Source organism: Argiope bruennichi, chromosome 6 (genome assembly GCF_947563725.1).
Source record: "Argiope bruennichi chromosome 6, qqArgBrue1.1, whole genome shotgun sequence".
Lineage (NCBI taxonomy): Eukaryota > Metazoa > Arthropoda > Arachnida > Araneae > Araneidae > Argiope > Argiope bruennichi.
In genome coordinates, this window is record NC_079156.1 from 45,918,661 (window position 1) to 45,944,053 (window position 25,393).

General features: G+C 29.6%; 1 protein-coding gene across 1 annotated transcript in view; it reads left to right on the top strand.

The window, feature by feature from the left end:
- LOC129972729 (glutamate receptor ionotropic, NMDA 2C-like) overlaps positions 1–25,393 on the top strand; it is a 313,970-nt gene that overhangs the window by 226,132 nt on the left and 62,445 nt on the right. Inside the window, exon 6 of the mRNA XM_056086971.1 lies at positions 12,101–12,284. Coding sequence (XP_055942946.1) covers positions 12,101–12,284 — 184 coding nt within the window. The remainder of the gene's footprint in view (positions 1–12,100; positions 12,285–25,393) is intronic.

A 25,393-nucleotide genomic window follows, 5' to 3' on the forward strand; every position in this document is an offset into this window, starting at 1 on the left:
ATGACGATAGATTTAGATTATTCCAGCATCGCTTTACTGTAAATTTTCCGTAGAATCTGAATTCCAAATGGAAATTCTCCCAATAGACACTGCACAGTTGTTATATTTTGGCAACAATAAACTCACACGAATATCTGCAAATGCCGTGTCACTATTCGCATGTAACGGTTTGGCTCAGCTTTACTGATTCATTCATTTTGAGTCTATATTCTTTGATGATCTCAGCATTGCAGGTCCTGTCACAGCTGTGTCACGGGTCAACGATACGCATTGTTGTTGGAGTAATCCTTGATTCCGGCCTTTCAAGCTAGGTAATGTCTTTCAACAACAGTGTTTGTTGGGATACCTCAAAGGCATGGTTTATCTTGATCCCTTTACAGCAATTTCCGAACTAAAAAGATAGTATAGTACAAAATAGTAAAAAATAGTATATGTACAGAACATTTCCAACAGTTGGACATATGATTTTACGCTTCCTGTGGATATTATATCGAACATGTTTTGTAAACATAAAATTGATGCACTTCGAAAATTCTTTTTATATTCTGTACAAAGCAACATTATGTTCTGTACAAGGAATATTCGTTAAAACCCTAATATAATTTAAATGAATTCTCAACAAACATTAGAAGGGATTAAACACGCATTGCTTCTTTTGTATAATAAATACTAGTAATGCGTCGATGAATATATACAAATGGCAGTTGCAGTTTCTACGAATAGTTCTGTAAACTGTACCAAACATGTTTATTGGTTGGTGATGGAAGTTGCTGCAAATTACAATATTACGAAGAAATACACATTAAAACTGAAAGTGTTTAATCACGCTTTTCATCTTACGAAAATAATGTGACACAATTTAATTTGTTATACCCTAATCAACAGTGTTTCTGTCTGTTGAGATTGAAGAAGTGTAATACACCCAGTATTGTTTATTAAACCTTATTTACTAATTTACTTTACAACTTTTTGATGATTATGATGGAACATATTACATATATATGTAATGATATTTTAATATCTAATTTAGCCCTAATTAATTTCCAAAATTTTTAGTCGAAATCAACCCATGTCAAATTCATTCTAAAATATTCTCTTATTTCTTGATCTCATTCAATTTTTAAGTCAACTGAAGCTGTGTAAAAATTACTGCGCCATCAGTTGCTCTTGCCAAGGTTAACACGTGTATTCAATCAACACGTGGCCGGAAATCCCATGTTATATAAGACTAGTGATAATTTGTTTCGCCCTTTCCTTACATCTGCTTTTGTGCCGCACTCTGGCGAACGTGCCTTGTCCGCGTCTCTACTTGTAAATAATTTTGCCTTCCCGGGATGGATATTAAAGAGAATTAAAAATTCCAAAGCGTCTTCTATGTCTTTAAACATGCATTCAGCTTCAACCAAAATAAGCTTACATACATATATGTATATACAGGGTGTTGCGGATTCGACTTACAAACTCAGGGGGGGGGTGATAGTAAGCATCAAGAGGATAAAGAATCACTATGCAATATGGGGTCCCAAACGACGTTTAAGAAGGGGGGGGGGGGATCGCAAAAATATAGGGAGTCGGCGAACTGTTGGAAACTGTAAAAAATGAATAAAAAAATAATAAATGATGTTTGAAATATGATTTTTTTTAAGTGAAAGCACATTCTTAAAGGCTATTTTTCATGTAAATAACATGTCGATTTAAGGAACCAGGGAGTCGTAAATTATTGAAAACGAAAATGTAGTTTAGAACCCTTATCTTCAAAAATATTTAATCTTTAAGAAAAATAAAATCTTGAAAATATGAAGAATTTTATACTCTTTATTTTGATATAAGTCTGTAGTGTGAAAAACGAGGAGGTTTTAAAATATTCAAGAAAAACTAAAATGTTGCCGGTAAACATCGCTGCAACATCGTTGCCGATGTTGCAACGATTATATTTGCGATTTCTCCAGCAGCGACGACGATCTGTGCTACGAGATCTTCCACTGTTTCCAAAGGTGTCTGATAAACAAGAGAATTCATGTGGCCCAGAAGAAGAAATCCAAGGGATTAAGGTCCGGGGAAAGTGGTGGCCAATCAACAGGTCTGAGATAAAATCTGAGACTAAAATTCTTGCAGGAAAGAGTGCATATTCCTGTGTGGCACCAAGCATCTAGCGTGCCGAATACCCAATTCAATTGCAACTGATCGCGTGCTTGTCGATGGGGTATCGGCAAAACGCTGCAAAACTCGGTTTTCTGTTTCAGGTGTGCGCACACTGCGTTCTTACCCTGCATTTGGCCTCGTTACTTTGAAGGATCTTGTCTCCAGCAACCGTCGATCAATATTTGCTAAGGTGCTGTGGCGTGGACAACGCCTACTTAGATATTGCTCTTGGTATATTCTTTGTGCTAGGCGTCCATTACCATCCGATCGGCCGTAAATTAAATGCATATTCGTCATTCTTGAAATCTGACATGTTGTTTGCGAATGAAACTTATCGACAGTCAATTCTGCACTGCTCTTTAAAGAATACAAGCTGCTTTTATACTTATCGAACCATGAATTCTGCAATGCTCGCTGTTTTTATATTCCTCTAACGCATGGAAAATTTACATATGAGAAAGTGTATTCTTCTCGACTACAGTGTTCCAAATTCTCGCATTCATGGGCCATTCTCTTCGCCAGGCTCATTGTCTTTTCGATGTCTGTTTTTGTAAGTTTCACAGAATAAACGTCTCCTGCCACCCTATGTTTTATGATAATTTTTCATCTCCTTAATGCCTACTATCACTTCTCTACATTTACCTTTCGAATTTGGCAATACCCTCTATAAACAACGGTGCTGATGTTGCAGCGATGTTTCCCGGCAAACATTTTAGTTTTTCTTGAATATTTTAAAACCTCCTCAGTTTTCACACTACAGACTTATATCAAATTAAAGAGTATAAAATTCTTCATATTTTCAAGCTTTTATTTTTCTTAAAGATTAAATATTTTTGAAGATAAAGGTTCTAAACTACTTTTTCGTTTTCAATAATTTACGACACCCTGGTTCATTAAATCAACATGTTACTTACATGAAAAACAGGCCTTTAAGAATGTGATTTAACTTTAAAAAAATTCATATTTGAAACATCATTTATTTTTTTTAAATTCATTTTATAGTTTCCAACAGTTCACCGACTTCCTATATTTTTGCGATTTTCACCCCCCTAAACGTCGTTGTATGGTGATTCTTTATACTCTCGATGCTTACTATCACCCCACTGAGTATGTCGGTCGAATTCGGCAACACCCTGTATACGTAATTATATTACGAACATATATCGTATAGATTATATGAACGTATATCGTATATATCATATGAACATATATCGTATATATCATATGAACATATATCGTATAGATTATATGAACGTATATCGTATATATCATATGAACATATATCGTATAGATTATATGAACGTATATCGTATATATCATATGAACATATATCGTATAGATTATATGAACGTATATCGTATACATCATATGAACGTATATCGTATATATCATATGAACGTATATCGTATAGATTATATGAACGTATATCGTATATATCATATGAACATATATCGTATATATTATATTAACATTTCATTTCTTTAATAATATCATGAACTCAAAGCATAAACATACCAAAAAGGGGAAAGAATACCCATATCTCTAACATAGCTGTTAAGAGAATAAAAATGATAATTATATTTTATGGCATTCCTGTTTTTTTATTTGATTAGCCGTTTTGATCTAAGACTACACATACGATTTTTTCTCTGTTAATGGTATTCAATTAATTATTACGATGATTAAACAAACATTTTAAATTAAAAGTTAACTCTTCACTGTCATTTCTAATTCTTCTCTACAAATCACACACAACAATCCATTAATTTGAAAGCCCATTCTACTTTAAAACAAGAAAATTAAATAATTTTAGCAATGAGCTCTTGCGATATTTCAATTTTTATTTTGCAAAAATGAGGTAATGGACACCGTAAATATTTGAAAATTAAAAATAAAGTCAAGTAATTGAGTTCTACTTTTCTGGCAGCCAGTTTTCAAGTCCATTTTGCAACGCACATGAAACCGCAGGTGCAGAAAGTGGTGAGTAATTCCCATTCCAATAAATTAGTCACTTCTGAAATCAATTAAGGACATGACAGGCAAATAAAAACTTCCCCAAGTGCCTACGGGCTTGGAAATGTTGGCGGGCTAGTTTTCAATTACCAGTCGAATATTTCTCTGAACAGTTGGAAAACTTAGTTGTGTTCATTATTAAATTGAAAACCAATTTAAATTAGTACGCGTTTGCAATTAGAGCTTATTATAATTGGACGCAAGAATGATATGTCTACAATTACTTCTTACTGTATTACTGGTGTTGATTACTAGTATTGATTTAAATCCTTCAAGAATTACTTGACATAGTTGTTAGATATTGTGTTTCTCAGGTACAGGATTTTTTTACCTGTTCTTTTTTAGATCTTTGGATTTAGCTTAGTTATGCCGGAAAAAATCTATAAGTGTGCTATAAATTTGAAACACAAGCACGAACAAATTATGCCCTGTAATTTTAAAGTTGTAATTTTAAACTAGATATAAATTGAGAGACGCGGCATATGCATGCATGTTATAAACATGATTTAAAATGCTTTGGAAGGCAAATCGTTGATCAAAATGTATCAGATTTGGCAATGCTGGGACAGGAAATGCTCACTAAAAAAAAGAGTTTCTTAAATGTTAGTTAACCCTTTAAAGGGCCATTTTTTTTCTAGTCATATTATGTTAAAATATTTTTAGGCTTGAAATTAGAATAAGAAAAGGGATTCATTTAGCTTATTAGATAAATTTAATTTGATTAATTAATTAATCTGGTTAATTATTAATTAAGTAACAAATCAAGACGCATCATTTTGTGTGAGATAAAGAACTGAAGCATCTAAGTTTCTGTCTTTCTAAAAAAATTTGTCAGAACTTATGCCAACCTACATAATTCCATACAAAGATTGATAAATTTGGTGGGAAGCATTCTTCCCATGGCCTTAGAAAGGGTTAAAATGTTCTGTTTACATAAATAAGAATTTACAGAAAAATCTGTCCCTGTGGATATATTATTTTGCTTTTATAAATTACTGCTCGACTATATAAAATTTTTAAATCTTTGTTAAGCAAGAAAATCGCACAATTCTGATAAAAATTTCCGTTGAACCTAAATGTTATAACTTCCAACTAAAATATTAACTAATAACTTATTTTATTTACCGAATATACTATAAATAGTGATTACTTTATAGCATTTATTTTCAAATGAATTTTTTTTTTACTTCATATATGTCAAATATAAAGCATTTATTTACTTCATATATGTTTTTTACTTATATATCATAATAAAAAATTATGGTTCATGGGTATTAAATTCCGTAATTAAATTAATTTTAATGATTACATGGCTCCATATTATAATATAAAAAAACTACAGTATTTAACAATGAATAATTATTTGTTAATTAAACTTGTATGTTATGCCCTCTGTATTTAATTACGGATAATAATGATTTTCTAACAGAATATAAAGGTGATATTATTTGCGTAATGCCTGATGTCTCATTCGTATCTTACCGCGCAAGAATTTTAAATGAGTCCTTAGACGACCTTTCAGACTTAATACTCTTTTCAGAAACATTTGGCATTGAGCGACAATTTTTAAGTAAAATTCGTGATGTAGTTAGTCCTGAGTGTAAAATCAGATTATTTCCGGTTTGAGACCTGATTCCCATAATATCAATAGATTATATACATTTAATGTAAGTGAAATCTGTCGAGGTTTTGGAATTTGCAGAATTCGGAGTTAAGATGGAATTATAAATCGAAACTTCAAAGGAGATGATCCTAACAAAACGGAAGTTAATGAAGGATTAATTGATAACACATTTAACTGTATTGATATAATTAATACAGTAACTAGATCTTTATAGTTACCATTATTTAGCACTGAAAAGGGTTAATATTTTTATAAAATCATAAATCCGGTTAATTTTTTAATTTGTGATGAAAAATTAATTTTATGATGGTAGATAGTTCATGACAGAAGAAATGATAGTTCTAATCAGTTGACAATTGATTGGAATTATCATTTCGTTTACAAATTTCGAAGGAATTTAAATCGATATGAAATTAGACAAGACGACTTCGAGAACTTCAGTCAGAACTTTCATTACCGACATTGGAAATTTTAAATTTTGTGGCGAATGAATATATTTCATAGGTTTATAAGGCCCAAATTACTTGAAGAGTATTTTACAAATATTTACCATCAAATTTTAAAACATCGCAAAATCCGTAATATTTTTTCGTCTTTAGAAAGGTTTATTGTGGAGGTTGGTATATTATATTAGGAGAAAAAATAAATATCTTATAAGATATAAAGTTCATCTTTTTACTTTAAAGTATTGTGGAAGTAATTTATAACAGCAACATTTTCTACAAGGTACAGAAAACGATACTTAAACAAAGAAAGCATGCAGCATACGCTTATCTGTACATATTTTTTGATAAGTTTTAAAGATAATTAACACTTTCTCTTTTCTACTTGTTATTAGTCTATGAATTTTAGGTGCCTAACTCATATAGTTTATTTTACGGAGTACACAGATAATATTCTCTGAAATATTTCTTTAAAGTTTAAAATATTTCTTTAAAGTTTTCAATTATAAATGAGAGCTAAAATATTTCTTTAAAATTAAATTGGAACAATAGTATTTCAACGAGAGTTTTCCCATCAGCTAACCACATTTAATTCCAACAAAAGATTTCCCTCTATTAATATTCCTAGATAAAATGTCGAAAAAGTGTAAAAAAAAAATTGCTGTCTAGTCTGAAAAACATTATCTTTTGTCTGAGAATGTTTGTGCAAGCACTCTTTCACCCAAATATTTCTTCGCCGTGCCTTTACACATTCAAATAGGAAGAAATCTTTCAGTGTCACCCCAAAATTTTTCCCTCAAGGTATCTTCTCCCTTAAAATAGGAGGTGAGTGGATCACAGGTCTCAGAAAAAAAGAAACTTTTTTCAGTATGCTGACAAAAAAGCTCTTTCTTTGGGAAAACCTTAGAAATAAAATATTCTTTCCAGGGAAAAAAGGGATATTTTGTGCAAATATTTTATCCAAGATCTCTATTTAGAGTATCTGAACCATTCATGCGACACCTTGGATGACAAAACCGTTTTTATTAAAATAGTTTAAAGAATATTCATTTCTTTTGATGCTTTTATCCCTAAAAGGTTCGCATGAAATCCCTTTCTTTTAGTATTTTTCACTGAGTTTCATAGTTTCGTTATATTCATATTTATTGATGTTAAAATGTGGAAGTAATTGTCTTTAATAAAAAGCAGAGTAGTGTTATTTCTATTATTTACTACGTTACTACCACATATATTTTTTTACTACTTTTTTTAAAAAAAAAAACTTTTTGTGTTTTTTTGTTTGCAAAAAATACAATGTTTATTTATTTTTTGTCATCACTAATGTTTATGAATAAGAAATAGGGTTATTAAACATCCAAAAATAAGATTATTTTTCGTTTGGTAGTTTCCATAGGTATATATTTAAATGCGCTTAACATTTTGCATTAAACTGCGTATTGTCAGAGACTGACTAAGGCAAGGACATACGGGGCAGTTGGCCTGGGCCCCCACATCAGAGGGGGTCTCCAAATGGAATAGAAAGTTTATTTTATGTTTCCTTTTTAATGAACGTGTTTTAAACAAAATATCAGTACAGAGTAAAATTCGTCAGTTTTATGTTAGCTTCTTCATTAATCTATCGTATGAAAACAAAAAATCTATAGCATTTTGTCAGATTGCATTTTATATTCAGTGTTTAAATGTGGTACTTCGAGTTAAGGTGTACGTACACACTTGAAGATTTTTTTTTAAATTTTAACTTTAAAAATCCAGTTTTTTCACAGTAGGTTATTAATATATGTTTAAACTCATTTTAGTGAGAAAAAACTATATTACACTAATTATTAATTAATTAAATAATATTTAATGGGCTAATTAACCAATTTTTTCAAACATGATATCTTAAATTCTAATTTGTACAGACACACAGTTCTAGTTGGAAATGATGCCTAATATTAGTCTTCAGATTGTATGCCTCAAACAAGTTATAAAAATGTATAGTTTTTTTAAAACAATTTTTTCATCAACAATGAATAGAAAAAGCGAGATTTTTTCTGTAATTTTAACTTTTAAACAGCTATTAAAAATTTATTTCTATACATATAACTTTGATTGAGGCACAAACCATCCGCTATTTCATACAGATTATTTTGATATATAAATAACTGTATTTCGTTCATTTCTTGTTGAGTTATGATTGTTTGAATGAAGCAACATAGTGGAAAAATATCATTCTTCATAAAATGAGTTTTAAAAACACCGTGACTAGAGTTTTTAATGAAAGCACCTCAAGAAAAATAATTATAACTCGAGAAATATTTCGAATATTGATAACATCTTGGTATCGTTTGAAAGCTAAAGGATCAGAGAACATTAATAAGCAATAAAAAATATTCGATATTTTGAACGATTTTTGAAGTTTCAAGTGTGTAAATACACATTAAGACTAAGTGTATTTTAGTTTTAAGTTGAAATAGCATTTTGATACACGGTTCTTCATTACTGAAATAGTGAAGCTGTGGGGGCCCCCAAAGAAGTTTTTGCCCCGGGCCCAATTAGGTTAAGTCGGGCCCTACTATTGTTTATGCAGTTTAAGTTTAGTTTTTAAGTTTAGAAACTGCATTACCACAGTGTATGTCTTTATCATTTTACGAGAAATATACGATTTAAAAGAAACATATTGTAGAAAAATATTTATTTTCGATATAAATAATAAATTTCTACAAAAAATGCATTTCTCGAATATTTAATCTTTTCTAACAATATTATCATTTATTCAAGGAATTCATTCAAATTCATACAAAATAAAGGGGGTATATACTAGTACACAACCCCCGATAGACACGGGGGGCGTGGTATATATCCGTGTGGCGTAATGTTAATGATAAAATTTAACTTTTGTAATATATTTAATGCATGATAATTTGCACAAAAATATTACTCCAATATTCTTTATAGATTGTAAAATATACACAAATTTTAATATAGCATCAGAAATTTCCTTTCTACGTACTCTTTTAAATTATTATTTATTAAGTTCATACTGGAGATTTCATATGTAATAATACAAATCTCTTTGTCCAATTTTAGCACGGTAATGACATCAAGAATATGCCATAGATTTAATAACGAAGTAATATGTAAGAATGATATGAGAATTCAAAATGACGATATTCAATAATTAAGAACAGTGATATATGATAATACATAATAATAAAAATGGCATAATCATAAAGAATTTAATGGGAAGTTATATCAATACATATAATATAGTCTTCTATAGCAATATTTAAGAAATAAATATCTGTCACCCTAAGAAAAATTCGTAATTTTTCGTTGCGTTAAGTTTATATTTCTAAAAAGGAAAAATAATGAATCTTTGATTAAAATAATAGATTATAAATTATTAATATAAATACGAGTCATGATCTTATTTAAAAATAGTAAACTTCATTTGCTTCTTCAATATACTTGAAATGCTCATATACTTGTAAGTAGTACTGTTTATAAAGTACAAAAAATAGAATTGATAAAAATGATGTTTAAATTAACTATGAAAAAATTGATTAAAATAAAAAAAATCAATTCAGCTATAAAACTGATGTCATTATAAAAATATTATTTTTTTATTTCTAAGATAATAAAATTATTTTTTGTGTGACACTTTATTCACGTGCTATGACGGGAAAATCTCACTCATTTTATCCTTCACCTACAGTTCAGTTATTCCTTAAAGATGTTAAGGAGTATATGTGTCGAATTCCGTTTGAATTTATCAAGGGATATGGAATTATATAACATTTAAACAAACAAATGGACATTTAGTAAGAATTATCAGTAAGATTCGTAGCAAGTATTATACAGTCAACCTTTAGCCAATATTAAACTAATTTGTATCTTTACTTATATCAAAACTTAACATCCAATTTTATTCAAGATATATTAACACCAGCAATGTAATCGACATTTATTACGAGTCTTCAATACAACATAAACTCGCTGACGTCAGATAATTTATCCACTGGCGATACTGTAGAACTTAAATGAACAGACTCAGTGAGGCAAATTTGATATCCCTTACTATATATAATACGCCAGGATGAATCAAATTTCTCTTAACAGCTTACATCAAACGACACTCTAACTTGAATTTACTCCAAAACTAGACCTTAATGATTTTATCTAACCCTGATTTATCTAACTTGGCCAACAATGACCTCAGACATTTAAGAAAGATAATTAATTTTCCGGATGTGATCTAACTTATATTCGTACTTCGTAAACTCATATTCATCAACGTACGGCTGAAAATCAAAGCCTTTTAAAGCAGCTATGGTGTGAATATTTCCTAGGGAAATCTATCTCATTAGGCAAGGCATAAATTGTCGGAATTGTTATAAATGGTCTTTCAGTTCTCATTCCTGACTTCCTTCTTTGAGACTTCTGGTAATTTCCATTAATTATAGAGAATAGAATAAACTGGAGATGTTCTTCTGGAAGCGAAACATTTTATTTACCGCCACAAGTTGTGATAAAATTGGAATTATTGATAAATTTATTTTGGTTTTAATAATTGGCAGTGGTTTGAAAATAACGATAAATAGTCGTTTGAAAATGAATGATTAAATTATTTAAATATTGCTTAAAGGAATTCTAAGTAAATCGTGTTGAAAATTAATCAGCTGCTATTATCTTAAAGTATTTATATTTAAATAGATAATATTGTGGTAATATAATATAATTATTTGATATCGCTATCATTTAGAAACTATTGTAATTATTATGATATTATATAAATGCATATGCAGGTTGTTAATAAAGAAACTTCCGCAATATATCAATCTCTAATGAATTATCCGCTCAACAATATCGGAGTGAAATTTCAGATATTGTTATTTGAAATTATACGTTCGAGATTGTGATGATTTAAAACAATAGAACTCTCTCACAGTTGTAGTGAAAAGTTTCGAAATTTTCAAATGACAACACCCACTTTTTTTCTGCTTAAATTGAGCAGCACATTGGAAAACAATAAACAGTGTTGGAATGATAAGGAATGATGAAAATTGTCGTTGTAAATCATTTGCAAAGACGGTCATCGTAAAAGACCAATGACAACACAAAAGAAAAATTGGTGAGAAACTTTTAATCTGTAATTGAAATGACAAGTTATCACTGTAGCTACTGTACAGGGAATAACGCATTGGAAACGGAAGATTGTTGAAAACACTGACAGATATAATGAACAAAATGTGTGAAATGCACCAATGCACCTCATCTTCTAGTTTGTAGTGCTCTTTTAAAATGTTATGCTTTTCAGTGATATATGAATACCTTAAGACAACATCTTATAATATTTGGATATTCATGGGTATTTAACACATTAAGCTCCATGCTATTCCTGTGACTATTACTGAACTGAACTTGAATTTCATGCCTCATCGAAAGCCGATGACTGGCTTTCTACTTTTTATCCAGGCCACATCAGTTACTGTTGAATAACAACATACTTCTCGTCAGGCTGCATTAGTCATTGTTGACGGACGATACACATTTAAAAAATTATATTATTTTAACAACTTTAATCTGGAAATTGCAAAATCATCATAAATTTATATAGATTTCTGAATGTTAGCATGCCAAAGAATTGAATATTGGAAACTAGACTGAGCAATTTCCAAAATAAGCTTGATGCTTAATGTTTCTGTATCATTAAGGTTATGATGTCAGAAAACTTGTTATTTCAGTTGAATACATTCAGAGTTACAATTATTATGTTTACAAGATTATTTTTTTTTATTATTATTTATGTTTACAAGAAGACAGGAAGTGGAGTTTTTTTGCATGATCTGCTTCACCTTCACCAACGTTTAAATCAAATTTTACCATCTATCTGCAGGTATTCACTTCAATACGACGATGAATCGCCTAATGGAAGAAATCGAGCGATCCGTGAAGATCTTCGTCCACGGCCTGGAGCTGTTTCTGGACGACCCCCAGAATCACAACATCTCGCTGGCTCCCAGCCTGAACTGCACAGCCAACAATGACATCAAGTGGAGCAAAGGAGAGCACTTCTTTAAGTGAGTACTGCTCTTTCACTTCTCTCCTCAGGTTAAATGAATGCGTGCAGTTCCTATTTGAAGCGAAGGAGATTAAATTCATTAAAGTCGGTTGGTTCTAAACATTCAAATGTTTATTGGGCTTATTCTAAGGACTTTTAAATGAATATTTAATTGAGTGGTGGGTTAATCATCCATTGTTATTTGTTGAATACTGTCTCACTAAAAGATAAATTTTGCAAAGAAATGATCCTAAGCTGAAATAGATTAATATTCTCTTATTTAATTCTGAAGTCGTGCATAGTTCCAATTATTTTTATTAAGTTTATTTCCTTATTTAGATAACAATTTTATTATTTGGTTTAACAACTTCTTTGGAATTGATCCTTGATTTTTTTTAAAAATTCCTGCCATATATTGCGAATGATACATTAGCAGGCGCTCCTTGTTTACATATTTACACTGTAGTAGGGGAATTACAATGACTACTATATTAAGATAATTACTTCAGATAATTAAAATTGAAAGCTGGTCCTTATAATCAAAAATTGAACCCTCGATATTCCAGATACTGAATCAAACTTTTTTCATAATAACCCATGAACCTAAGATTTTTATGAGAAGAAATGAGATGATATGACCTCTGAAATTTTATTTTAGTTCCTGTTATAAGTCATAATTTGTAAAATTAATAATTCTATAACAGATATGGAATATAAATTATATTTACGTTTTTTTGTCAGTAATTTTTAACAGAAAAACTATCTCTGGCCACACAGTGTGGCATGTTACACATTACTCTTCTATGAATATGGTCAGCGAAATTTGACCTGATAAGACATCTTAAAATGAAAAGCAAGAAAGAGGATTAATAGTTAACATACTTGACCTATAAACCTAGCGTGAAATTATAAACATATTTTAAGCTTTGTAACAAATAAAGCTTATTGCCAATTTTATGACTAATTGATTGCAGCTGATCTATTTTATACTGAACTTATTTTAGGAATAAAAATTACATCAAACGTGTGAGATAATATTTATTAACTTCCATTTTAAGTATCTATAATTCATAACATATTAAATAAGGCATTTGTGGTTATAGTTAGCCCCGAGAAAAAAAATCACTGTAAGTGAATGAAAAATCTCTATGTAAGTAAGCTGATTCTAGTTTCCATGGAGATACAGTAACTGATGTGGGGTTGAGTTAATTTCACTCCAATGTCGAAAAGTATCTCCAGCAAGAGAGGTTTTATCATGATCGGTGATAATCTACATCTTCATATTTCAAGTTGTTACGAATATCGGTCAAGTGACCCAGCATGCCTAGGGCAAGAGTAGGCCTTGTAGGGTTTTTCATTATTAAATGTATGCGATTCAATATTTATTATAAAGCGTAGAAGTTTATCAGAGGGAATGAACTTAATATTCTAATTTTATGGCTAAATGCTCCATTATTGTGGAACCCAATGTGATTATCTTCCATTTTGTAAATATAACTGATATTGTTAAATAAGGTAAACTAATTACTGTTTCCAATGGCATTTTTACATTTAATAGAAAGTAACTGATAGTTGTAAACATGTCATGCTTTCTCAACAAATAATTTATCTAATTGCATTCAACTGTACTTTAAAAGAAACTTATTTGAATCACTAAGATTTATATTTTTCTCTAATATCTTGAATACTTTCTCCATCAGTATTTTTGTTGTTTTTAAAATAAACTTAAAATAAAATAAACATTAGATTCCAGGAAATAATTCATGTTTACATTTTTATAGTAATTACTATTCTTTGAAAAAAACCAGGATTTCTTAGCATTCATAACAATATAGAGTAGTCCATATCATTAAGCCCTTTTAATAAGCAATATAAAGGAATAGCACAATTATTTAGAATTTTAAATAATGCTGAAATATTTACAGAATAACAACTAATTAAATATAATTTTGTTCGATGAAATATTTCAAAGGATCATTAATTGGACAAAAAGAGTTGTTTCTAAAACATGAAAGCTTTTCGTGGAAATGTATCGTTTATTATTCTGATTTTTCTTGAATCTTTTTTTTATCTTCCAAGACCTATGAATATTGTAAGAAAAGAAAAGAAATGTTAAAATTATGTTTGTCCTGATTACAGATATATTTTAAGACGTTCCTATATATATATATATATATATATATATATATATATATATATATATATATATATATATATATATATAATATATGTAGCTTAATTAACTTTATTTCCTTCTAAATAAAGTTCGAAATATTGAAAAATATTTTTACTAATGAAATTAAACTGCAGCATTCTATTTTGTAAAGCGCATGAATTCTAACATACTAATTTTTGAAAGTTCTTGTAAAATAACTAAATTTTAATTATTTTTAACCATATACATACACTAACTTACACTAATGAATTTATAATTTCAAAAACGACATTTTATTCTTTTTGTGTACTAGAACAGCTATGATGCATTTAACATTTATAAATCAATATTTGCATATCTTGTAGAATATTATGAACTTTCAGACTAAAAAATGTGTCTAAGCTGAAAATTTTCTTTTTGTCTCTATTAGTATAATGTAATAGTAGTGATGCGGGTAATTAGAAATCCTGAAGAATATTAATATTTTGTATGCCTCATCATTTGCCATCATAGTCAAATGCCGTAGTTAGCGTTTGGTAACTATTGTAATATGTGGATATTAGAATCATGACTGCATTTATTGTCCTCATTCAACGTGTTTTTTGATAAAATCGGATTTTCAGGGCACAGTCTTCTGTCAGTAATTTATAAGTGATTCTTCTCTTCTATTATGACATAATGACATAATTCTATATGACATAATTAGAAATTCTGAAGAATATTGATATTTTGTAGACCTTAACATTTGCCACCATAGTCAAATGCCGAAGTTAGCGTTTATCAACTATTGTAATATGTGGATATAAGAATCATGACTGCATTAATTGTCCTCAGTGGAAGTATTTTTTGGTAAAATCGGATTTTCAGGGCACAGTCTTCTGTCAGTAATTTATAAGTGATACTTCTCTTCTATTATGACATATGAATTATACATAAACTAATAAAACATAATACATAGCAACATTAAAAAAACTCTTTAAATTTTTCTTCTAAAACAATGGGATAAAAATAAAAGGTTTCAGATGCCATTTTATTTCAAATGTAGTCTTTCCTAACGTTACTCATAATTTATTATACATATTAAGTTGCCCTAATCTGTAATAATCGGTTATTCATCAGAGAAATCAAATAAAATAAAAGATTTCTAATTGAACGTTTGATTAATGGAAGTGCATATAATTTATGTGAACATAAATAAAAAGGTTGTATTAGTAAAATGCAAAAAATGCCTTGTAGTTCCTGATAACTCTTGATTCATGAAGCACAAGTGAGAATTTTTTATCTCATGTGTCTGTGTTTGTGTAAGATTTATCAATGTGTAACACACGCATGCGCACGCACACACAAACACGCACGATATCCCACACACTAGAATTCAATATACTGTTTTTTTTAAATGACAAGGGAGTTTCTCCTCCTGCTTGTTTCCACTCGCCAAACCTGATGTTGCCATTGAATCAAGCACGTCAATATCTAAATATTGTTTCAATTTTTTATGTTTTGATACCAGTTTTCCGTTTCAAATTGGGAGATTTGTGATGGTAACTTCATAAGCCAGATAACAACCTCCGGAAGAGAGTGATCACTTTTGTCTAGTGATTATGTTACTCGGCTATGAACCCTAACGTTGCGCGTTCGAACCTCAATTTGCACATTGGTGACCCGGACGTGATTTGAACACGCAACGATTCTTGCTTGATCTTTTTTCGCATTTTCACTCCATCCGATATCACTAAATGCATGCTCCATTACTATTTTTTTTTTAAAAAATATTGTAGGATTTACGCATGCATTACTTGGGTATTTAGATGATTATTAACGGAGAAACAAAATATTTTCGTTACTCGAAAAATGTAAGGAAGCTCGAAAGTTATTCATTAGTGTTCCACAAACGGTGCATTTAAAAGTACATATATAGTTGTTTAAACTCATTTGCTGTTAATTTAATGTTAATTCTTTTATATTTTTGTCACCATTTCACCGCCAATTGTAGTATAAATACTTACTACAACGTGATAATAATTTTCATTGAATATTTCAAACATTATAGGCAAAACTAACTTCCAAAGTCATGGGTCAGGTGACTCGCTCTTTACCATTTACAAAGCGAATAAAACGCAATGTTTACATATTATTTTATGTAACAGAAAGATATTGTTGCTTTGAAATATTTGTTTATTTATCAAAAGCGTCAATATAAAAAAAAAAGGTTCACATTTCAATTTCTGTATGTTTCTCTGTTATTTTTTCTGTTAGGTTTCAAACTGAATAAGGTGGAAATAAATAATACTTTTTACAGAAATTTATTAAAAACATTTTAGAGCTGCGAAATAACCAGCTAGGTTAATTTAGTCATTAAATCATTAATTAATAAATTATATCAAGAATGATTTTGTGAATTCATTTCTGGAATAATCGAATATTTAAACTGGATTTGGTCAAAACTGAAACTAATAGGTAATTTCTGTATAAAGTGTACATATCATGTCGCATTTATTTCTTGTGCTGAAAAATATGCGAATTGGAAAAATCATTTTGGCGACACCAGGCAGGATCAGAAAGATAAAATCACTTCGGTGACTCTTTTGACAGTTAAAATACATATTTTTTACATTATTTCGTATAGAAAAAGAAACGGAATTTCAAAGAAAAGTAATATAGGAAACAACCTACAGCATTTTTTAACAGAATGCATTTTATAATCTAAATATTTTTTCACATCGAAAATATCAAGAGGTATCATTAGGTATTCATTTTTGCCGATGATAAGAGCATACGTATATTTCTATATTCGAATTGAAAAGAATCTTTAAGGCATATATTCCATCATAATCAGCCCAATTTTCCAACCAGGTGACACTCAAGCACTTTCAAATTCTAAATAAGCCTTTCAGTATTCGCAGGCATTTTTGAAAAAATCTTCAATTCAAAAAATCTTTTGATCAATTCTATTCCAGAAATCCTTAGAATTTTCATGCTTCAAAGCATATTGGAACGAAATATATTTTTCCATCTAGGAAAAAGGACTTTGATTCTCAAACCAATATTCCTTTACCCTTGGGGTGAATACACAATCTATATATTTTTTTGGTCCAACAACAGCACAGAAGGATTCAGGGGGAAACCTCGAGAAATGGAAAGGATTGGGCAGAATCCTTTGCGTACACAACTCGTAAAGAAGGCCCTCTTCAACTCCCACTTCCTCCTTGATATCGCATGTGAAGTGCTGAATTGAAATCGATGAAAACTTTATTGCAGTCTTCGACCATAACTTTCAGTTCATGAGTTTCTTTTCATTTTCTTGCAATTATTTCAGTTTTATGAAAGTGAAAATGGGAGATTCTTTAAACACTAATGCATATTAATTTGCTTGTTGCTGAAAGAGATGTATGCTGACAAGAATGTAAAATCGGAGAGTTTCTGTTTTCGAAAAAATAAGGCTAATTTTATTCCATCTATTTATTATTTAAAGTGTAAAGTTTTTGGAAATGTCATTTATTGAAAATAAAATTCGATTCCAAATTATATCATAGAATTACTACTAATACTTTAAGTATTGTTGTTTAATAAGAGAAACTTTTGCGTTTTATTAGTTGATGTACCGGAGTTGCTCAGAATTAAAATTATTTCTTTTATAATATTTTTTACTTAAAATCGATTTTTGTATTAGATTTTATAATATACAAAATACTTTTATCGTCTGAAATACTTGTCTTTTATTATCGCTTGCTTTCAATGAAAATTAGGATATCAAGGGTCTAGATGATTTTTAAAAATAATTTATATGCATTTTTTCCCATCATTTATTAATATTTATTATATAAGAAGTGCAAAATTTGCTTTCGTATGATAAAGTATCTGGAAAGTAGTCTTTATTTGACAGGCAATTTTAAGTTTAATTTCATACATTGTTAAATCATTACTTTTAGACTTGCAGTAGCATTGTCAAAGACATACTAAAATGAAAGAAATTTAAAGAATAATGGTAAAAATGCTCAAAGTGAGGAAAAAGACAAATATCTGTTAATTTATAAATATTTAATTAGTTTGGAGACTGAAAAATTGATTGAATTCTTTTTCATATCTTGCAAATTAAATGTGCAAAATTGATTTTTATTCGTTTTAATAGTTTAGGAGGACAGGCGGAATATACATTTACATATAACATACATAGCTATTGACATTAAGATAAATATCTGTAAAGCACAGAATTCGAAAACTTACATATAATAAAACTTGCATAATAATCCATTCTTACGTGTAGTAGAAAAATGTGTTGTATATAAAAGTTCTTTCACTAGTAAAACTTTTACTGGTTATATTGGAAAGACTAGCATTAGTAATCATACCGCATTATAATGATTTATCCTTTAAATCTTAAAATATAAATGCTATGTATGAGTATAATTTTAAATTAATATCCGTTGTACCCTTGATTCTTTGAATTCTATCAGAAAGTACTTTATACATTTCTATCAGAAAAACTAAAAATAATTTTTGCCCTGCGAACTATCCTTGAAATTATTTGATAGCATAGCAGTATACATAGTTGCTTCTGAGCTGGTATTAGAAATCGCTATGAATAAAAATCATAATGTGTATATGCCAGTTTTTCATCGAAAATGAGGGGGGCAGAAAATTGATAACATGCCCTTGGCGTCATATATCCTCTGTAAACATTGATAATTGCAGGAGGTGAAATAATCATATTTATGCCCTGTGATTTGCTATGTCATAGCTTAATGCATTTATCTTTGGTTCTGCCGGCGTCCTGGCATAGGGATAGCGTGTCTTCCCGTGATCTGGGCGTCCCGGGTTCGAGTCCCGGTTTGGGCATGGTTGTTCTTCCGCTGTTCTATCTGTGAGATGTGTGAATGTGCCCTCCTGTAAAAAGGGGGTTATACAAGCGAATGAGTGATGCGTGAGTAGCAAAGTCGTACTCTTGGCCCTAGTTGGCGCTACTATAAAAAAAAGAGACGCTCCCCCTCCGGCTTAAAATTGCTGTCTTAGTAACAGCGGGCTTGTCCGTGGCAAGTGCCATAAGAAACAACAGCATCTTTGGTTCTTCTTTAAACGATTGCGTTCTGTCTAATAAATAACTTACAAGGAATTCTATTTCTATATTTGTTTTTCCTCTACTTCCTATTTTCATAATTTAAAGATCCTTCTTAAAATAGCCTTCAAGTTTACACCGATAATTTGAAGAAGCAGCTGTGAATCAATAATCTTATATTCACGTCTCTAGTTTTGAAAAAGTGAGTTTTGTGTATGGCAATCGATAATTATTTAATTTATAGCAATTTGAAGAGGAATAAAGTATTGATTTTTGCTACATATCATTACATTTTGCTGCATATTGATATTTGGTACATCGTATTTTGCTACACATTTACTATCAATATCATTGTAATAAAATTATGTTCTATGATTTGTTGCCTAACAGAATTAGTTCGGAAAATTTTGATACCGTTGAACAAAGAAAGATAGTATAGATACCCCAGATGCCATGAGAATAATCTTATTTTGGATATGATGGTTTTTCGTCAAAAATGGGTTAAAAGAAAAACTGATACCTTGATCCTGGTGAGATTTATACTTTCTAAACATTAATGGTAATAGGTTCCTGGATGCTACTTACCTATGCCACTGCTTGATGCATTTGCTTATTTTTAACTCTTCGATTGGTTTCCTATTTCAGCAAATGGATTCTCACTCGAGTAAATAACTTCCCCTAAGTTTTTTTTGTATCCATTCGTTTTCCCTATCTTCTGGTCTTCAAAATAGTACGGTACAGGCACAAATAGCTTTCACGAAAGTTTCAAACCGAGATGCTGATTAGATTAATTTAAATTACTATTTTATAAGTTTTTTGTTGCTCATAATATGAATGGATTTTGATATTAAAGACAATAGAAATAAAAATCTCATTTAAAATATGCGTCGATAATTTCAATAAAATTACATTAAATGAATAATAAATCAATGAACTTTGAAAAAATGGATATACAAAACAGAAAGCGTCATGAGATTAACATCATTTTCTTTGCAAAAAAGAAGATAGACATATTCAAAGCTTTAATTAGATCAGTGCTAGAAAACCAAACGCTTACATACAAACTAATATTAATTATTTCTATAAAAACAGATTTTTGGGTTTGCATTTGCATCGCATACAATTATAGCCGACGATTGCGAAAATAACATTTGTTTTTGTCTTTTTTCCCCTTTTTTATCGTTTGGCTAAAGAATTTCTAATTTTCTAAATTGCTTCAATAATGTGAAAAAACGGCCATTAGCTAATTTTATGTTCTATGAAATACATCATTCTCATAATCTTGTTTGAACAAATATTCTTCTGTCTAGCAACACTGAAAACAATTACTTTTATTAATCTTTTTGGTCGCATTATTGCCATTGGCATTATTCTTTCGATAAATTCTATGAACAATGTAATAAATGTTCATTTGAAATCTTATTTAATCGATTAATTTTTTTGTAATTAAAATTTAAGCAGCCTAAACGTTTTTTATGAAAAATATAAAGACAAGTGAGTCGTTGTCAGCGAAGAATGGCATCGTTTTTTTACAACTTTTGAATTACAAATCATTAAGAATCGTGTAAAGTTTTCTTTATGCAAAACTTTGTATACTTTGAGTTTCTTCTTGTTAAAATGACAGAACAGACTTATTTCAATTTGGAATAGTCTGAATTTTGATTTTATTGAATTTATTTTAGTTAATTTAGTTTATTCAGTTGAAAGATTGTTTGCTTTATTTAGACAGAAAGGTAAACATGAATGAAAAATGCAACAGTAAAGATTAATTTTGGAATATAAGTAACAAAATTCGAACAATGTAGCCTAAATGTTTCTTATAACAAATTTTACGATGAAAATTAATTGCTTCAATATGGAAATTTTAGTCTGTTTCTTTGCTAATGGAATTTAATATGTCTTTTAGCATTTGAACACCTAAATGAAAATTATTATCATTAATAAAGAATGTAAATGAAACATGAAATAGATTTAACATGAAAGCAGAATCCAAATAAATAAAATTAAGGTATGCAATGTAAGGAAATTTTACAGCATTGTACGACAATATTCTTGTTGTACAATATAATATTTACAAAAATTTGTGCTATTTAGGAAACGAGATAATTGCGTCTTATATGTGCAGATAATATTTTAATTCTAATCATATTCTGCACATAACACAGATTAAAATTATGAGCACACAGACATGCACGCAAGCGCACAACGCACACAGGATGTCCCGAAAAAGGGGAACAAGATTACTTTTCCCTAAATAATTTATCTAGGCATATACTTCGAATTCAAAAGTTGCAAAATAAAGTGACAACTGTATGAAAATACTTTGGATTCTGTGCAGGGTGGTAATAAAAACACAAATTTTTGCACAACCTTCGAAGTATAAAAATGTCAATTAGTGAAATGTTTATCTTGCATTCATCTGTGCACCCACAGAGCGCGCAACATTTCTATCTACAAAATTTACAGAAATACATTTATTTTTAAATTTAGAGAAACAACTCTCAAATTTATGTAAGAACATTTATTTCAGAAGTATAAATTTATTCAATACAAACAGATTTATCATATGTGAACATTTATCTAGTTGCACATCGTCAAAACATCATGCACTTTAAAGAAAATTGTTCATCATGTATAAGGTTTTTAATTTCCATTTAGTGATAATAGCTTTCTTTATTAAATAGCGATTTAATAAAGAAAGCAAGATAAACTTGATGAACCCAATCTTTAAGATATCTGAGAAATATTGGAATACCGAGCAAACAAAATAAAATTATCTGCTCGCATTTGTATGATTTCTAAAAGGATGATATATTTAAATAACAAGGATGTAGCTATTTGGATATGTTGCCGATTTATGCTGTAAGTCAGCGGTTCTTAACCTATGGGTCGCGAAGCATATTTCTTGGGTTGCGCTGAGTCGAACCAAAAAAGTTAGTAATACACCAAATTTCAGACATTTTAGAAATGACGACTTGAATAAATATCAACAATCGAAAATGAATGTGATTAACAAGATCAAAAAATATCAGATATCATAATTAAGTAATGAATCGATGAAACCGAACAAACTTAAAAGACATTTTGATGCAAAACATAAAAATTTTTCCTTTGAGGGAAAAGATCGTACTTTTTTCGAAAGAAAAGAAGCCCATTTAAAAAGACAGCGTTTGGATGCACCAAGTAGTAGTGGTTTTATAAATTCTGCCAAACAAGCTACACTTGCTTCTTTTCATGTGGCTTGGCATATTGCAAGACAAAAGAAACCCCATAATATTGCTGAAAAACTTATAAAACCTGCTGCCATTGATATGGCGCGTATCATGTGCGGAGATTAAAGTTCAAAGAAATTACAAAAGATACCATTATCAAATGAATTTGTTAATATTAATCAATTTCAAGAACAATTAATAGAAATACAAAGTGACCAAGAACTTCGATACAATTTCTACAAAAACACTGAATCTTTATGTGCTTTCTGGTTAAAATTAAAAACCGAAAAGCCAATAATTGTTAAAGAAGCCCTAAAAGTATTATTGCCCTTTTCAACAACATATATGTGTGAGGCTGGGTTTTCGGCTCTGTGTGTAATCAAAAACAATTACCGGAACAAGTTAAATCCTGAAATAGATATAAGGTGCTCCTTGACAAGCATTCAACCGAGGTTTGAAGATCTTTCAAAAAGTATTCAAGCACCAGGTTCTCATTAAAACTGTATGACTTGCATTTAAAATTTAAAAGACTTAACATATGTATTGATATTTCTTTCTTTATTTAGGAATAAATTAAAATGTCAATTATTTTCAAAAAGTTATAAATATATTTTAATTTGGTCAATAAAAATTATTAAAAACGCTTGATTATTAATTAAATTTTCCTTGGATCGAAAAGTACTTTTGTTTATCTTTATTATTAAAGATAATTTATTATTAAAAAATAAATAAAAAATTTGTAAGTTAAAAAAATCATCATCGTAGGATTGAAGATTTTTTTATATATATTTCTCAAATTTGGGTCGCGGCTTAAAAAGGTTAAGAACCACTGCTGTAAGTAATAAGATTGCCAACCAAGTTGTAGCAGAAACTAGCTTTGCTTTCAGAATTTTCAATATATTTCTAGAAAGGTTGCTTACAGAGAGATTTAGCGATTTCAAATACTGGATTCTTATTTTTCTGGAGAGAAATGGAGATAATTAAGTTACCCTCACTTCAGAGAACTAACAATAAGTCTAGAACTCAATATTCCAGCGCGACATTGCAGATAATATTTCAGCGTAATTATTGATATCATGCAGTATACAAGTTTACAATAGAAGTTTTGAATTTTACAATCAGGTCCCAACTTAAGAAAAATCAAGTATTTCTGTACTGATAAGTGACATTTAGACAGACGATTGTTGCTTTAATCGGGATAGAAATATTAATCTTCAAAACTGCCACTTTGAAAATAATAGAAAACGCTTCTTCCTACAAGTGGTTCATCATCAATGGTAATTTTCTATAAATATGTAGTGTGGTATTTTTAGAAATTCTTCGTTTGTATAATTTTGTACAAACATGAGCTGAATGACGACCGAAATATCCAGTTAGAATTTATTGCCATTATGACTGAATTAAGGGATGAATTGTTTTTGACAGAACAGGCTCTTTAGATATCTTTGCGGACGAATTCAGAAAGCCTGTCTTCAAGCCGCAAGTGATGAATCCGATCTCATATGAGCAAGTATTAAAAGAAAGCAAATTTGTATTGATGCCGAAAGTGTTTATTTAAAAAATATTTTAAGAATTTCAATTAATATATTATCTGATTTTTTTAAATCTAATGAAAACTAATAAATTTATAATGATTTTCAGATTCTGGTCAGTTAATAATCTTTATAATGATTTATTTTAAAAGCTGAGAAAGTAAAAACGTGCTCTATTTTTTTGGGATATCCTATAGATAATAATTATTTTCTATTTTAATATTATTATCTAAAGTAACATTTTATTTCTCTTTTTAAAAGATTTACACAGAACCTAATTACCACTCTAGCAAAAATAGTGTCATATCAAGAACAAAATTACTATTTTAAATGCCGATAAAATTATAATGTTTTATCGCAACACTGCTTTAACGAACTAATGAAAGAATGAAATTTATCTAAGTATCTTTAAATCGTATCTTGGAATATTTCTTACTAATAAATAATAAAAAAAATTCCGTACTTCAGGAATAAATATTTTCTCCCAGATTATAACCATTAGCAGTGATCTTCCCAATACTCTCGAATAAAGGTGTTACCGTTTTTCCTCGCATAACATTTTGGACATTGGGTAAGCCTGCAAATATCGTGCATGAGGTTGGCAAACATTCGAAACAAAATATCCATCTTTGGCATGAATGTTGCATTTTCAGAGTCTATGCTGTAATCCTAGGCAATTGTTCTTTGGCAATTAGTAATAGGTATCAGAAAACTGAACTTGCTTTGTTTCTAACTAATTCAAACTAATAGTTTATACAGAACTATAATTGCAGTCACAAAATAAAATATTAAATTTAAATGCCTAAATCATTACGTTTTTGAGTTATTAAATTTACAAACTTGTGAAAGTACAGGCGGACAGAAAATCATCTCCTTGACAGGTTTGATGCCAAATTTATTAAGTATTTACATTTTAGATGTTAAATTATTGCACGAAGTTCTCTTCTTCTAGTTCTCTTCCTTTTCTTCTCTAGTATCCATCTAATTTTCTTCTTTTTATAGTTATAGTGTAGCTTATATTAGGACAACCGGACAGACATTTTACGAATGAATTCCTTTCAGATTTTAATAGATATCTATAAATTTAGTGTATAGACCGTATGACAAATTTTATCTGTCTAGATTAAAGAGTTATATTTGTCCCAGACAGATATAATGCCAAAAATATTCGTTTTA